Below are 15,298 nucleotides of genomic sequence, written 5' to 3'. Positions count from 1 at the left end.
TTTCTTTATTTTTTGTCTGACCAAAGGTTTTATTAGCCAGGATAATGTGAAAAGAAGAGACCAAGGGTAGAGACATGGCAAACAGTAAACAGGAAACCACCAGGCCGAGGAGATGGTACCACCGCATATACGTGCAACGCCTTAAACCACTGCAGCACAGGCGAGCTGACCTTTGTAACATTCTCAACGACTCACCCCTGTTTTTGATCCGACACACTGCTGCTGATGCTCCTCCGCCTCCTCCTCGCTCCCAATTTTCCTGGCCAGATCCCTGTCAGACATAACCTATGAGCTTTGAATGCACAACACCGCCCTGGCGACGTGAGCCGTTTCCTCTCATTCATTCAGGTGAGAGACAATCGCCAGCTACAGGAAGCAGGAAAAGCTGTCCATCACATTCTCCCATCGGGGCGTTCTCTTCATCCCAATCGCTTCATTTTCGACATTTTTTCCTCACTCGTGTGCTGTCGTGATGATGACGGGAATGCTGGAGTTTCTTGTTTTCGGCTGCGGCTATACTTTAGATAGTTAATATACTGAAACAATATACTGAAACATGGAAGGAGACAATATTATCTTATCTTATCTTATTATGTCTATAAGTGATACTAAACAATATGACTGCTCTGGAAAGAATGGTACCAAAAGTTATATATGTATTGTTGTATTTAGTTTTTACCATTTGAAGTGGATTTGTCTTAATGCTCTAATATAATTTGGAAGTTTATAGACTATAGTCAACTTTTTAGTCATGTACAGTCAGCAGAATAATGATATCGCATTCAACTTCTGTATTTTAATTTGTATTCTGCAATAATGTTCACCAAGTACAGATGGTTAGGCAGATTAATTATAACAACCATTAGACTACAAGGTATTTGGCTCCCAAAATAGTGCCATCTGTTTGAGACAGAGAATCGGGGCTCTGAAATCACATTAGCAGGTTTCCCAAATGTATGTGAATTAATGCTGCTTATTAACTCTCTGCCCTTCACGTCATATACCAATTTAGTTTGGTGTAAATGATTAACCACAGAGGTACTCATTAATCTGTTGTCCCGTTTCCATGGATAGAAAGATCATGGCAGTAGAGCATAAGAAAAACAGATATCTGCCTCTGCTGGATTCAGGACAGTCACAGACGACGGATTATGAATATAGTTGATCAGTGGTTGTTTTCTTCCTTCTATACTTCATTTTACGAGACATTCCATTCTGAATCCCCAAATGCTTCTCCTTATTGATTCCTGATTCGCTTCCTTTCCTGTTGAATGGATATATTTGACAAAAATGTGTTTTCTCTTCTTCTGTTGGAGTGTGTTTATTAAGGGAATAGGCTAACAGCTTTATTAGAATGTTTACAACTTTTACCTAAACATCTTTCACACCTATTCTCCTTTTTTACTCTTTCTTTGGAAAAATTATGCAGACATAACTAGTTTTCAATGATTAACTGACATCGGCTCTAAAGAGTTATAATGATTATAAGTTGTTATAACAAAAAATAAGTAACAATCTTTTGATATACGGGGTAGAAATTTTAGTTGGCTTCTCTTTTACAAAAGATGGGAAAAAACACTATTTACTTGCCTCAAAAATTTAAATGAGCTTCACAAAAACTATAATTTGTAGATAAAAAATAAAAACAATTCTAAGCTGTAAACATTTATCCAAGTATTTGTCCTGAAAAACCTTATAACAGAAACAAATAATGTAAAAAACAAAAAAAACAATAGTGAATGTCTTTAAACCAGGCTGTGATATCTCGAGTTGTTTTTATTTGCCAAAAGAATTTTTTCATAATTTGGGAAATTCTGAGGCCAATCCCAGTTTCTCAATCAAAATCAAAATAATTTTCCACTTCACGTTTGCTTCCATTCTTAAATTTGTATTTATTACCGTTCTTTTCCCATTGGTTTTATATCAGCTGCCGTTCCTTTCACAAACCTCTTCAACATTCCAGCCTTTACGTGGGCAAAAATGACACATCTATTACACATAAAAGCACAAAAGGAAGTTTATAAATCATCCCATGCATTCAAAATAGTTTTCTTTTCTGATTCTGTTCTCTATTACACCTACATACTTCATCTTTGGCCCCAGCATTACTCATGGTCTGCGTTGACGTCTCGTATACAGCCGCCGTTTTGTTCAGCCTGTCTGATAGCGTGGAAAAATGATGAGTGCTGACAAGTGATTCTCGCCGCAGAAACGTATCAGCAGGATGCACCCTTATCTCGGACATGCTGATATTACACGCCGGGATTAGATACGGCGGCGGCGAACAGGTCCGCGCTGCACAAATTGTTAGCTTGGTAACCGGCACACATTTAGATTCGAGTGCACACGATTGGTCCGGCCACTTCGAGAATGGAGTTTACTTTTCCGTCTTCCTCAGTCCATTTTGTTGTTATTTCCAGCTCATAGCCCCTGGATGTCGCTTTTACCTCCTAATAGACAGAGTAGCTTGAAACGCAATTCCTCTCGGCGTAAAGCTCTCAGCCTCGCAACCTTTCTGTTCTTTCGGACATCCTAACATTATCCAATTTGGGAGCCATTTGTCCAGCGACACCAAATGGTTTTTGATATCCACTCACAACACGGGTCGAGCTGACTGATTTTGTCATTATACTGTATTTTACCTTTCCTTACCACCCGCAAGGCACAAACGCTATTACATTAAGTAGCTGGGCAGTGGAAATAAACAGCTATTACAACCTCTTGTCTAGATGGCTGCAGGCAAATTCTTCAGCAAAACTTAATACCAGCCAAGCCCTTGAGAAAAGACCTCTTGGCTCTGTATTTTTTGAAAGAATATAGTAAATAAACCTTCTTTTTTTTAAAGCAATTGCTGGGATTTCCAACAATCTTGTGTCACTTTGTCAGCATGTGTGTTGCCGGTGGTGATATGTGCTTTTTGGGAACGCAGCGGGACGTTTCTGGGCCTATCCGGGCGAGGAAGAAGGAAGTAGTCCCCTGTCATTTCAAAGGCAGATGACTGGAAAGACCACTATTGTGTGAAGGGAGAAAAAAAAGGGTAGAAAATAAGCCTTCAGGGATGGGACAGCGTTGAGTTGGTGGAAAAACCCCTGCGGAGAAATGGCAAGTTTAGATGGAGGAGGCGAAGAAAGAAATATTTGGTGCATTCGCCATGGCAGTCTTGTCTTTCAAAAGTCGTCTCCTCCCGCTTCCCCCTCCACACCGGGGCATCTTTGTGACCCAGCGCTAGTCCGACACTGTCCAAAAAAATGCTCCAAAAAGCCACCTTCGGATTGCTTTTGTCCACGGCCAACAAAACAAGGCGTAACCTAAGGGTATTGCTCATGATAATCTAGTGTTTTTCTCTCAAGTAACAATGCAGATGGCTTCACAGATAAACTCTTTTTATCCAATATTCATGCATCTGTTTTTGTGCTATTTTTCGTGCTGGTGCCTTGGAAATATCCTAGCAACTGTTAGCCTTAGAGGGGTTTCACTATTGACAATTTGCTGTAAATTCTAATTTGGAATGTAAAGATTTTTTGTCAATCTGTAATTGTGATCATTCAGGTCACATCATAAGAACTAAAAACTTGCAATTTTCTTCTTTCTCTACTGAAAAAAAGTATATCTAATTGCACATGTGGCTGTTAATATCACAATTTTAACTTTACTTTTGCATTCAGAAAGTTTGATTTTTATAAAGCTGGTGGTTTTGTGTCAGTAATCGTGCTCATCATATCATATTGTGATCTTTCTCATAACAACACCAAAATTCAATATCATGACATCCTTAAGTGAAATGGGACAGTCAAATTTAACCTATGTCAAGAGTATAAAAAACAATAGCTCTGTATGTGAGTATATGTTAGAAAACTAGAGAAAGAGCTTTCCAAATCTGTGTTATAAACCTCACGTTTGTTCAATAAATGTGGTGCCATTTCTGCTATTATTGTTTATTTTTATCTGCAGACTGCCCACCTCAGAGGTTGAATTAAATTTGGTGAAGATTTGTTGTGGTGTCGTAACAGATTTTACACGTGAAAAGCGTCGCAGACGAGCTGAAAGTCAATTAGAGCTGTTCTCAGAGTAATTTATCGCTCACATTAACATGCTCCTCATCTCTGGGCCTGATTACTCCAACACCTGATTGTATGGGATTGTCTGCCAACAAACCGATGACATAAAATAATCCCTCTGCGTTCTGAATCATCGCTGCAACGGAACTCTATTTCAGGTTACGAAATGACATGCCAAATGTGAAAAGATGCCACAGTAACAAATATACAAGCCACATCAGATATGCTGCTTGTCTCCATTGAGTTGTCATTGGTTTCCAGGGATTGTTCCCTGGATTGTATGCCATTTCACATATTTATCGCTATGGAGACCAGCAGGCGACGCCATCAGGCCAAGACATGTATGAGAGAAAAGCTATTTAAACACCAATAGATGAGGCACTGTTTGTTGCCAAGGCGAGAGTTTTTTAATAAGTTGTTTCGCGAGCCTTCCGACGTCAAAAATGGAGATTCTACAAAAAAAAATATATATATATATATTTCGTGTTTTTGTGGTCCGACCTCCGATCATTTCTGCACAACCCCGAGTACGTCAGAACGTCAGAGCTTTAAAACTCTCGCAACTCACGGCTTCCTAGATCCATGAGATCGACGACCGGTAGATTAACATGAAGGATGCGGGGTGGGCGTGGCTTTGGCTCGCGCTTCCATTCATTGAAGTCGTGTTCGAACGAAGAAATGAAGAATATGCGTCCCTATTATGTCACTTCCTGTAATTTCTTTTTTACAGATTTTTCAACCTTTCTCCACAAATAGCTTCTTGATAGGTGTAAATTATAAATGCACCTAAAATAAATATACTCCAAAATCTTCAGCTAACTCACTCCATATCTTCTTATTTGCTGTTGTCCCATAGAAATCATTTTAATCTAAATAAAATTATAGTCGACTAATAATACTAATATCAAGACTCCATCGACGGATTAATCAACTAAACATCTAAAGTATTACAGCACTACAATGCTCGCAATATTAGATTCATGCATAGGAGAGACAACATATTATTCATTATCCACATTTTCATATTATTTGACACATGCTCAATTCACGTTACATTAAATCTTGTCCTGGTTTGCCTGAATTGACAGCCTCAGTCTTTTTTAACAACCCTGTCCTACTTGAGAATGCGGACAGTATGTTATTCTTGTGTGCTTAACATTCCCCTTGCAGCATAAAATGAATAATTTGCTTACATCGTGACTTACACGGCCATATTTTGCCCAAAGCGTATTGCGATCCCTCGTGACCTTTGCCAATTTACTTGTTTACACGGTCGCAAGCCACTCACCTTAATGAAGCCACAGGAGCCAGAATCATTATCATGCAAGCGGTAGCATACTATTTTAATGACATTGTAAAGTATTTTGGCCCATTTTCTCTCCCCTTATGCAAACCATCATTAGCATTTTTCTCCACTTTTCTGTATGTATTTAACAGCAGCAGCATGGGTTAAATGTAGAGGAATTCAGATTCAGAATTTGGAGAGTCGATGTTATTTTCCCGACAGATATGGTCCGGGATATGTTTGCATTTATTCATAAGGGGGGAGAGTGACCCAGGCTCTTGTCTCCTCTCCTTTTGCTGCATCCGTCTTGTAGTAAAACGTAGATAAAGTGACTAAACAATGAGTGTAAACGCTTTTTTCCATTGTTTCAGGAAGTTCAAAGTTATTTCTGGTGTAATGTTGATATTTTCTGTCATCGCGTTGTACATTTTAAGCTCCATTCGGACAGGGTTTGTTTTACCTCGGGACCTCGGGTAAATTGTAATAGTTACGGACGCCGTGTGTGTCTCTAGTTCACAGGTACTCACGATAAAAACAAACCTGAAATAGTTGAAAAGAGAAGAAATGCTAGCAGCGGGGATGAATTAAAAGATTCTTGTCATCTTTCATTTAATTTACCAGTCTGCCATTTTCGTTTAGTAAAACTATCTTGTTCAAATTGGGCTTTACACTGTGTTTTCTCAATTGTTCAAATCTACAAATCGAGCGCTTTTAGTTTAATCTCCACCATTATTGGTTCCATCCCTCAGAGGTTTCAATTGTAGCCGTTGTTGACAAGCCTTGTATGGAATGTCTGGAGCAAATAAGTACTGGAGGTCTCGCAGCCTTCAAGACACTTTCCTTCACACTATGGTTGTGCCTCGTGGTTCATCAGCTTCTGCTCTTGGTTTGCTTAGGCGATGTGCTCTTTCGATTGTAATGACTTAAACTCCTGAACCATCAAGGAGCTTGGGAATAATCTTCTCCAAAAAGCTTTCTGTATCCTTCGCCCACAAACCTCAGCTTAGGTCAGGACTCCAAATCCATGAGCTTATTTTTCATATTGTTGTTCTGCAACTCCAGCGTTGTCACCCTGGCTCGCAGGGCCTCTATCTTGGCTCTTACTGTCTGCAGATGGTCCGCATTATCTGAAACACGCTGCTCGACTTCCTCCATGCATGCTCCGGTTACTCTTGCTGCCTTCAGCTCAGAGGCTACTGCAGCAGATACGTCCGGGCCCATGGCAACGATCACCTCAGCTCTCAAAGACTCCATATCACGCTGCGTTTTGCATCTTATTTCGGACATCTTGAGCAATAACAGATGATTAGTTATATTCTCTACCCCTTACGATGCAAAGAAGTTGTGAGAATCTTTATCTGGGCCGGCGGGAGCTCGTCAGGTTTGCAAGCCATGTTAGCCTCGTTAGCTTCGTTAGCTTGCGATGCGGGCTGTTTTCCAATGGGGCCGTGGACCGTCAGCTTTGTTTGTTTTGGTCCCGAAGTGTTATCCAGACTTGTGCCTTCCTTGTTTACGCATCCCTTGCTCTTCTTATTTGGAATTAGGTGGGTCAAACGATGATTTCAAAGCCAAAGGTGTGGTTCAAAGCGCCGCCATAACCCGGAAGTCCCATATTTTAAAATGTATTTTATAGCGCACAATCTACTATAAAGGTGCACTTTGTACATTTGATCTCTAAATATAGTGATTTAGGTGCACACAAAATGCCTTACTTGATTCTTAACTAACCTAAAATACAAGAAAATCATAAAAAACTACCGTATTTAATATAATCACCCTGAGATATACTAATTAACTTTCTGTTTTTGAAAATAAATGCTTTCCTGGGATTTGAACTCACACAATGATTTTTCAAATTTGTGTCGAATTAGCTTTGTAAACTGTTCGTGGTGCATCATTAAATGTATCAAACTAACATTCAAGAAATATGTATTATCAAAGGTTCACTGAAGCGTGCTGCACATACACACATGAATTAGTTCTTATTTAACTTTAAACTACATTTAGCACAAATAATCAAAGCTTTGTCTCTGAGGGCATTACTGATTAGATGTGTGAAAGCAAATACGTTTAAAAGCGATAATCACAGTAAAATTAGGTGTTGTGCTCATATATCCCGATGAATTTAAATACATTACTGCAAGAAAGTTAAAGGAGAGAAGTGGTGACACTGACAGCAAACTTGGGATTATTTTTGTACGTACTTTCTTCTTTTTTTGCGCCTTCAAAAACCAAGTGTAACATTCCCCTCTGAGATGTTGACATGTTCGGTGTCATGTCCTCTGATTTGACGGCGCTGGAGGAATTGCTGTAAATACACACTGCCTTGTTCGGCGCTGGCGTAGAGGCGTCGGTCTTTCGAGACTGATGGGAATCACTTTTTGACGTGTTTGGTCCAAGCCTTGGTTTATTTGCTTAAAATCTTGTTTTTTGTGATCTAGAAAGCCATGGCAATTTTGTCCGGAACAGAAATAACAGTGTTCACAACTCTTCTGTCTGAAATGTCAGTAGTTTGAAATATATAATTACTTTTATAAGAACGATACAACACTTGGTGAGACAGAACTAAAATAATAAAAGCAGCAGAAATCTTATTGGAGCCTAGTTTATGTGTGATGGCTGAAGCAGTTTGAAGTTTGACACCGTTATCTTGAATTCTTTACACAATATAATGTAAAGTTACTAAAACATACTGCACTTACCTCTGACTATGATTGTCAAAAAACAGCTCATCGACATAAATTTGGAATCTAGATTTTGTTCATGAAGTTGACAAAAAAAAAAATTGAATTGTCAGTAACAAAAAGAAAAATGTCGTTATTGGAAGTCATACTACAAACCTTAAGGTCTTAATTCTTCTTTTAATATAAAACTTTGGGCCAAAATCCCCATCTCAATCCACGTTTAATCCATTATCATCATTTATTTTAACTTTATTTGCAGCCACGTCTATGCATATCAGTTAATTAAGTTCAGTCACTTCAGTCCATCGTTGCCTCGAAGTTTGGGTGAAGCCGTATTTTCAAATTATTGAACCTGCAGAAAACTCAGCAGCAGTGTTGGCTTTGAAAAATAACTTCCCTCCACCTCATTTAGCTTTGGTATGGGTATGTTATATATAAATATAGAAGATTGGTTGAATTTGACAGTCTGTGCTATTTTCTCATTTCATCTGTAATGCGTGTCATTTCGTAACGTAAAATGACAAGTCCAGAGTGTATCTTACTTCCTGTGATGGACCGCAGACTACATTAATCAATTAGAGCATAGCATGAAATTGAAATGCACATTCTAATCATATACAACGCTGTTACTGATTGCCATACACACCGTTTCTCCAGGACAGTATGTCATTTTTGTCATATAAAAACCGTAATGAGATCGTCTTAAGCTTAGTGTCACGTTTGCATTGCGGTGGACTCGAACACGCTCAAAGAATCTTGCGTCTGCTGTGTGTATTGAGAATGTGTTTTATGTGTTTTGAAGCGGCTTGTGAGCAGCAGGCTTTGATGCTTTTGAGTGAGTGGCAGGACCGGGGCCTTTGGTTGAAGGTGAAGCTCAATGTCACGGGTGCAGCAGTGGAACTGAGAGGCATGTCTGTGAAAGATGTGACCGAGGCGAGCGGACGTATAAGGGGAAGGGCGAGGGGATGGGGTCTGCGCTCTGGGGGACGCCTCTGGAAGAAGAGCGCAGAGAGGACTGTTTGAGCCAGAAAAAATGTCCGTTTGGAGGTTGTAACTGAATAAATTGTACGAATCTAGATGTACAAACTCCTCTTAATGTTATTGCGTTTTAGACTTGATTATTTTAGTTACTTGGTGCTATGTCAGTTAGATGTTGAAGGACATTGCGTGTAGGGATGTCAAGGTTGTTTGGTTAATCGATAATTGGCGTTATTTAGGTCACATATACACATATAGTTCAAATAATTATTGTGACTAATTTAGAAGCAAAATTACATGTTTTAATTACATTTATAGTTCAAGAAAATACATATAAATAGAAATTCTTGGAAATATGTCGGTGTAATCCCTCATTCGTCCAGGCGTGTTCCATAGTAGAAAAAGCTTCAGTTGTAGTCATCTGGACTCAGTTAGAAAAAATACTTTTTTTTTTCTATTTTTTCTAACTGAGTCCAGATGACTACAACTGAAGCTTTTTCTACCATATAAATAGAAAGTATTTTTTTTTATCTGGCTGTTTTTTGTCACATTTTGTCATTTAGAAAGTTTGATTTCATAAAGCTTTAGGAATAATGTTAGACAAAAGGGAATCCTAAACCTCCCAGTAATAGTGAAGAATCATTAAATCACAGCATATTTTTAAGTATTCGTACCTCAGTAGATATGGAAGATTAAATCATAACAGTGGTGATATTTAAACAAAAGCAATGCATATGTAAGTATTTTTTTACTATAAATATTGTGCATCCATTATTAATGTAATAGTTCTACAGTTGTGTTATATTTCTTTCACCTCGTATGTGTTTATGTATACCGGTACTATTATTTAGTTTATTTTATATATTTAAAATGCTTTATTCTGCCTCCTTCAATTAGATTTAAGTTTATTGATCCACAAGATAAATTACTTAGACGTAGTAGCTCATACATTGCAATATATTAACCAAAAATAAAAGGGTAATTTTTTTTTTTTAATATAATAATGAAAGTAGCAAAAATTGCAAGATGTTTCAAATTAGGTAAAAAATAAGTATATGTACAAGAAGAATAGAGCAAAAGTAAATAAAATACATACATATGAATGAAAATGATACAGAGCAAAGGTGAAAACGGTGAAGGACATATTGCTTGGTTACAAATACATTATTTTATACTTAGCCTCATTATGATATGAATGACAACGCGCTCACCTCCATTTTCTACTCAAGTATGATGTTTGCTTGTCAGAGGGAGCCGGGGTCACGTCACACTGACACGTCTTCTCCCCTTCTGAAGCGTAACACTCCCTAACAACCTGACATCTAGTGCCCCCGAAAGACAAGCAGAAGATGACTGATGACAACAACAAAACAACACTGGGAAACACTCCTGACCCGAGAGAACGCTGTAGACAGACCCTGGAGCGACCCCGCTGAACCCCACTGGAGGGTTTGAGGGGGAACGCTCATGGATCAACTTTCTCTGATTCAAAAGACTGGAATCTGAACAATGGAAAAGAAAAAGAATGATGCGGTTTCATGTCGTTTTTATTGTCTCGGAAAATAAGGAGTTGCTCAACAGGCTCTGCTTGACCATATTTGGATTACTGAAGATGAAATATTCTGTATGTCCACTTATGAATGTGAAAAGGAAATAGTTCATCTTAGTTTCAGTGGCGTGAATAGGAGAATCTACTTCATGTTGACCGTTTCATTGTGTTTGAATACTACAGTTTTGACTGAACAAACATGACATTTGTGCCAAGAGTTTTGGAATGTGCAGTAACTAATATGACTGCACAATATTGGAAACTATTGTGAAATGTGATATGGCTGTACTTTTTGATACAATTATCTCAGTTTTATTTATTTATTTGTCTATGGGAGTTTTTGTTTATAGGAGATCTTCTACTGAAAGTGTTTTTCAAACTTCCTCTAAGTGATCTGTTCTGTTCTTCTGTATCTGCCTCTGTATCTACCTGCGTTGCACCAATGAAATTTCCCCATTTGGGTCAATAAAGGAATATCTTATCTTATCTTATCTTAGTTCTATTAAAACAAATATATGCATTTAGTCAAACTGTGTCAAAACAAAACTCAGATAAAACTGAGACCAAATCAAGACCAATTGGGACTGAATAAGGGATGTTTGTTCCTTTAAAAATCTTTTGTCAGATGTAGGACCTTAGTGTTATTGTGACATATTCAGTTTGCTGCCATATCATTGCATTAGCCAATATTGCAATATCGATACTTTTGTGATATATTGTGCAACTCTAGCCAGTAGTATTGTTGTCTGTCATTATACTGCAGTTACATATTTTTTACACTCTCACACAAACCGGCATAATATTTGCATTATTTTGACCTCAATCAATAAATATATAAATTCCAATATTATTCACATTAAAATAAAAATGTTTAATTGTTATTATTATTAAGGAAATAACATTGCTGTATTTCTACCAACTATGGCCCATATTTGCTTTTCCCGCCTTTAACCAAAAGAAAAACAAATGAATGACAGAAATGCACCATTGAAGTTTTCTTTTCTCACAAGACACTCACAAAACCACAGTTTGAGTTTGCTGAGGAACTTGGCCCCTCCACCGAACACAGGCTTTTGTGCGGGGAGGAGAACCCGCCTCGGAGATGAAGTGTGTGTGTCAACAGGAATGCCTTCAAGATGGCCGTGGGTTTGCCGAGTGCACAGGCAGCGGGGCTCAAAATACGAGGAGCACGTTGAATGTTGCTGACTGTCTGGATTGCGGGGTCTGGCCTCTCGCGCGCCCCTCAGACACACTACTGATGTACAACGCCTGTTTTGGCTGGCGGTTACAACCTGGCTCTCCTGCCGCTTGACTTCTCCTTTGAAAACCTGTTCTCGCTTTCTTTTTAAGTACCTGCAGTGATAGCCAATTAAACTTTTTTGAATCCGCGTGTCTATGCTAGAGGGAAAGGCTAAGATTTTCTGATTGTTTGCTGCCAGACTTCCATTTGAAATTATGAGACGAAATGAATGAGGTATGGCTGTAGATGAAACAAATTATCCAGTACAGATATGGGCCTCAAGTTGCAATTTCTAAGCAAAATGTTTTCAAAAGCAGTACTCCGGGCCTTGACGGCTCTTGTGCATCTGTCACGTCGGGATTTCTACACACATAATACGTCGTTTTCACAAGAACTCAGGGAAATTGTGGCCTCGGAAGACCGGCGAAGACAGTGGGTTATTTTCTTTAATTCCAGCTTACAAGAGGACATGAAGGATTTGAAACAACTGGTGCGGAGGACAGGAAACAAGCCTGCTCTTGTCGAGGTTATATTTTTTTGTTGAAAACTGGTTTAGTCTGTGGTTTCAAAGCCACCCAAATGTAGAAGGCTGTACCACCAGCATGTAATTACACTGACGTTGCTGTCTTGCACCATTAGCCAACTGTTACACTGCGAGTTATTGAACTGACAATATTGAATAACTGTCAATGGGACAAAATGTAAACAAGACACCCAAATGACACTGTATATATTCAATAATCAATTACCCAGAATATATTTATATACAATATCTAATGGCATAATTGTATGACGCAGCAAAGCCCTCATCATGGCTAGTGTCAGTTGTTAAGCATTTTGAATAAATTATGTCCTTTCCTTCAACTCAAAATACAGATATGGACTTATCAATAGAGAAACATTGTAGTTCACAGTTGATTCATTCAGTTTAACTCGACTAGATCCATTTTTTTCTACAGTTGAGGAAAGGGGAGTATCCAAAATGTGTAGACGACAAACGTTTAGCTGACTTGAGGCTATAAAATGGGAGAAATGGCTGCCACGCAACCACAACAAACAGCCGTTCAGATAAGCAGCCTTCAGACGTGTGCTTTGCCTCAATAGTTGAAGGATGACAGCATTTCTTCTTCAAGTGTCGTGAGTGGCATCAAAAATGTATGAAAACGACTATGACCTTGAGGGAAGAGACGTTTTGAACTCCTCTATCCTTCTCGCCTTGTGGGTCCCGTGTTCTTTTTTTACATTGTTTTTGTGCAAAAGCCTTGAAGAAGAGTGGTTGATGTGTTTGGATGTCTCTCTCTCTCTCTCTTCTTGGTGCCTGCTCGGTTTAATAGCTGATAATGTAATTGCGTTTTCATCAGAGGGAGGCCTAATGATTGACTGGAGACTGTTGGCTTGTTTTGGGTGCTGTGGAGATAAGCCTGGTTCAAAAACGTGCAACGTTTTGGATGGATAGTTTGATCGATGCTTTCTCCTTCTCCTGTCCTTGTTTTTCTAAAGCCTCAAGTATTTTCCAAATAAAATACTTCAAGCTTAGTAAGAGTCTCTGTTTCTGACCAGTGTTTATGCTTTTCCCCGCAGGCTTTGAGCTGCTGTATCAGCCTGAAGTGGTGCGCCTCTACCTGTCTCTGCTGACCGAGAGCCAGAACTACAACACCCTGGAGGCCGCTGCAGGAGCTCTGCAAAACCTAAGCGCGGGACAGTGGACCGTGAGTCTGGGGGATGACATGCTTTTATTACAGACCACACAGTGATTTATGTGTGCGCACTCTGACACAGGACTATAATGTCTAACTTGATTTATATACTATGGTAAAATCTGATACCGATTCCGATACAATGATAATTTTAAAAAACAATATTTTTTTAGACACTAGAATTTTTCATCTCCAAATTTTGAAGTCATTCCAGATCTGATAAAATGTGTTTATACACTGGGATGCTATTCTTATTATATGTTTCAAATATGATTTATGATTATCCATATTGTCCACTTTTAATTAAAACACAAACTTGTATGAGATGTACATTTAAATAATGCCTAGCTCTGTGTAGCTCTATATGTTATTACATTTGAATAATAAGTAGTACAATTGGATCAAGCACTTTTACTAATGGCAAGGAAAATGACATTTTGTTTGATTTATTTGTTAATCCTGCTGCCTAGGTCAGTAGCCCTGAACTCTCTAGTCTTGGTGCAACTATAGAATTAGATCAGGGTTAGCTAAGTCCCCTCTGGAAGAGTTTGCTGCTGAGCGATGGTTTGAGAGCTACAGCACAGATTTATTCCAATTAGAAGAGGCTGGTGCTGCTGTCTCACACTCAGGCAGCAGTGTGGTCAACAGGGTGGTCGGACGGTCGAGCTGTCAGATGCCAGTTTGCACATTGCACCTCCAGCACGAGTGGTCACTTCTGTCTTTTAGAATGCTGGCTGTATTCAGCCTGCGGCAGCATTACCACCACCACACGTCTTTTCACACTCGTGTGTCACACTGTAAACACATTCGTCAGTGTTTTGGATTCTGGCTTCGTTGAGCTCGCTCAGTTCCGCCTGTAAGTACCAAACGTTGTCCAGCAGACCTTGAGTCTCACATTTACAGACTTGAATAATTCAGTAGTAGTGATTTTGGGCTAAGGGGGGCATTTTGAAAGCATGGCTTCTCTGACAAGTGTATTTTTGGGTTGGAGGTGATCAGAAGCCTGCTGTGTCCCAGGAGGCAGAAGCTGTAGATGTATTAGTCAGTTTCATCTGGAATAGTCCCTGCTCCCTCTGAGGATATTTGAGCTTTCCCCTAAACCCTCCTTCCTCCCACTGCTCACAGTTACAACCAGGAACATGCCTAAGGCTTACTACTGCCACCTTGTGGTGCAGTTGTGCACATTGCTGCCTAATTACATCTCTAGGGGTAAAGTCACGCTGAAGAAAAGCTCTTTTATGTCACACTTAATCTTTCATGTTACATAAAATTGAGAAGTAAAATGCAGTGATGTTTAAATTAAGACAAATTGTGTCATGTTGTATCATGTACTTGTCGTGCTCCTCTGTGTAATAAGAGCTCTTCAAACTGAATGAGGGACGCATGTTTTACTAAAAATAACCTCCTGCACCTCTGCTAATGTCACGCACTTGACCTGCACTTCTGTGTGGAGCAGTCCCACTGGTTCTAAGCAAATGGATGAGGTCAAGGTGGGCAGCTCTCATGGTGGAAACAGTACATCTGTGAGAATGTTGAACAGGATGTTTCTAATGACTTACTGTTCTGTTTAACTGATCTCCTGAGATGCTAAGCTGCTGTTTTTAAAAGGCATTCACACCAGTGCCCTTGTATTTTACAGTGGTCCAACTACATCCGCGCCACAGTGCGTAAGGAGAAAGGGCTGCCCATCCTGGTGGAGCTGCTGCGCTCCGACTCAGACAAAGTGGTCCGTGCTGTGGCCATCGCTCTACGGAATCTCTCTATCGACCGACGCAACAAGGACCTGATAGGTAAAGCGAGAGCAGAA

The 15,298-nt window shown here is 39.3% G+C and overlaps 1 protein-coding gene across 11 annotated transcripts in view; it reads left to right on the top strand.

The window, feature by feature from the left end:
- The window catches only part of arvcfb (ARVCF delta catenin family member b), a 243,346-nt gene that overhangs the window by 217,702 nt on the left and 10,346 nt on the right, over positions 1 to 15,298 (top strand). For all 11 annotated transcript variants that reach the window (XM_072433079.1, XM_072433076.1, XM_072433080.1 and 8 more), the window contains 2 exons: positions 13,376 to 13,503; positions 15,131 to 15,281. In XM_072433079.1, the coding sequence (XP_072289180.1) occupies positions 13,376 to 13,503; positions 15,131 to 15,281 (279 nt within the window). The remainder of the gene's footprint in view (positions 1 to 13,375; positions 13,504 to 15,130; positions 15,282 to 15,298) is intronic.

Source organism: Eucyclogobius newberryi, unplaced genomic scaffold, assembly GCF_026437365.1.
Source record: "Eucyclogobius newberryi isolate DKJ021-1_F unplaced genomic scaffold, fEucNew1.0.hap1 SCAF_6, whole genome shotgun sequence".
NCBI classification, from domain to species: Eukaryota; Metazoa; Chordata; class Actinopteri; order Gobiiformes; family Gobiidae; genus Eucyclogobius; species Eucyclogobius newberryi.
Note: the sequence above shows the minus strand (reverse complement) of the source record. Positions and strands in the feature narration are given on the sequence as shown.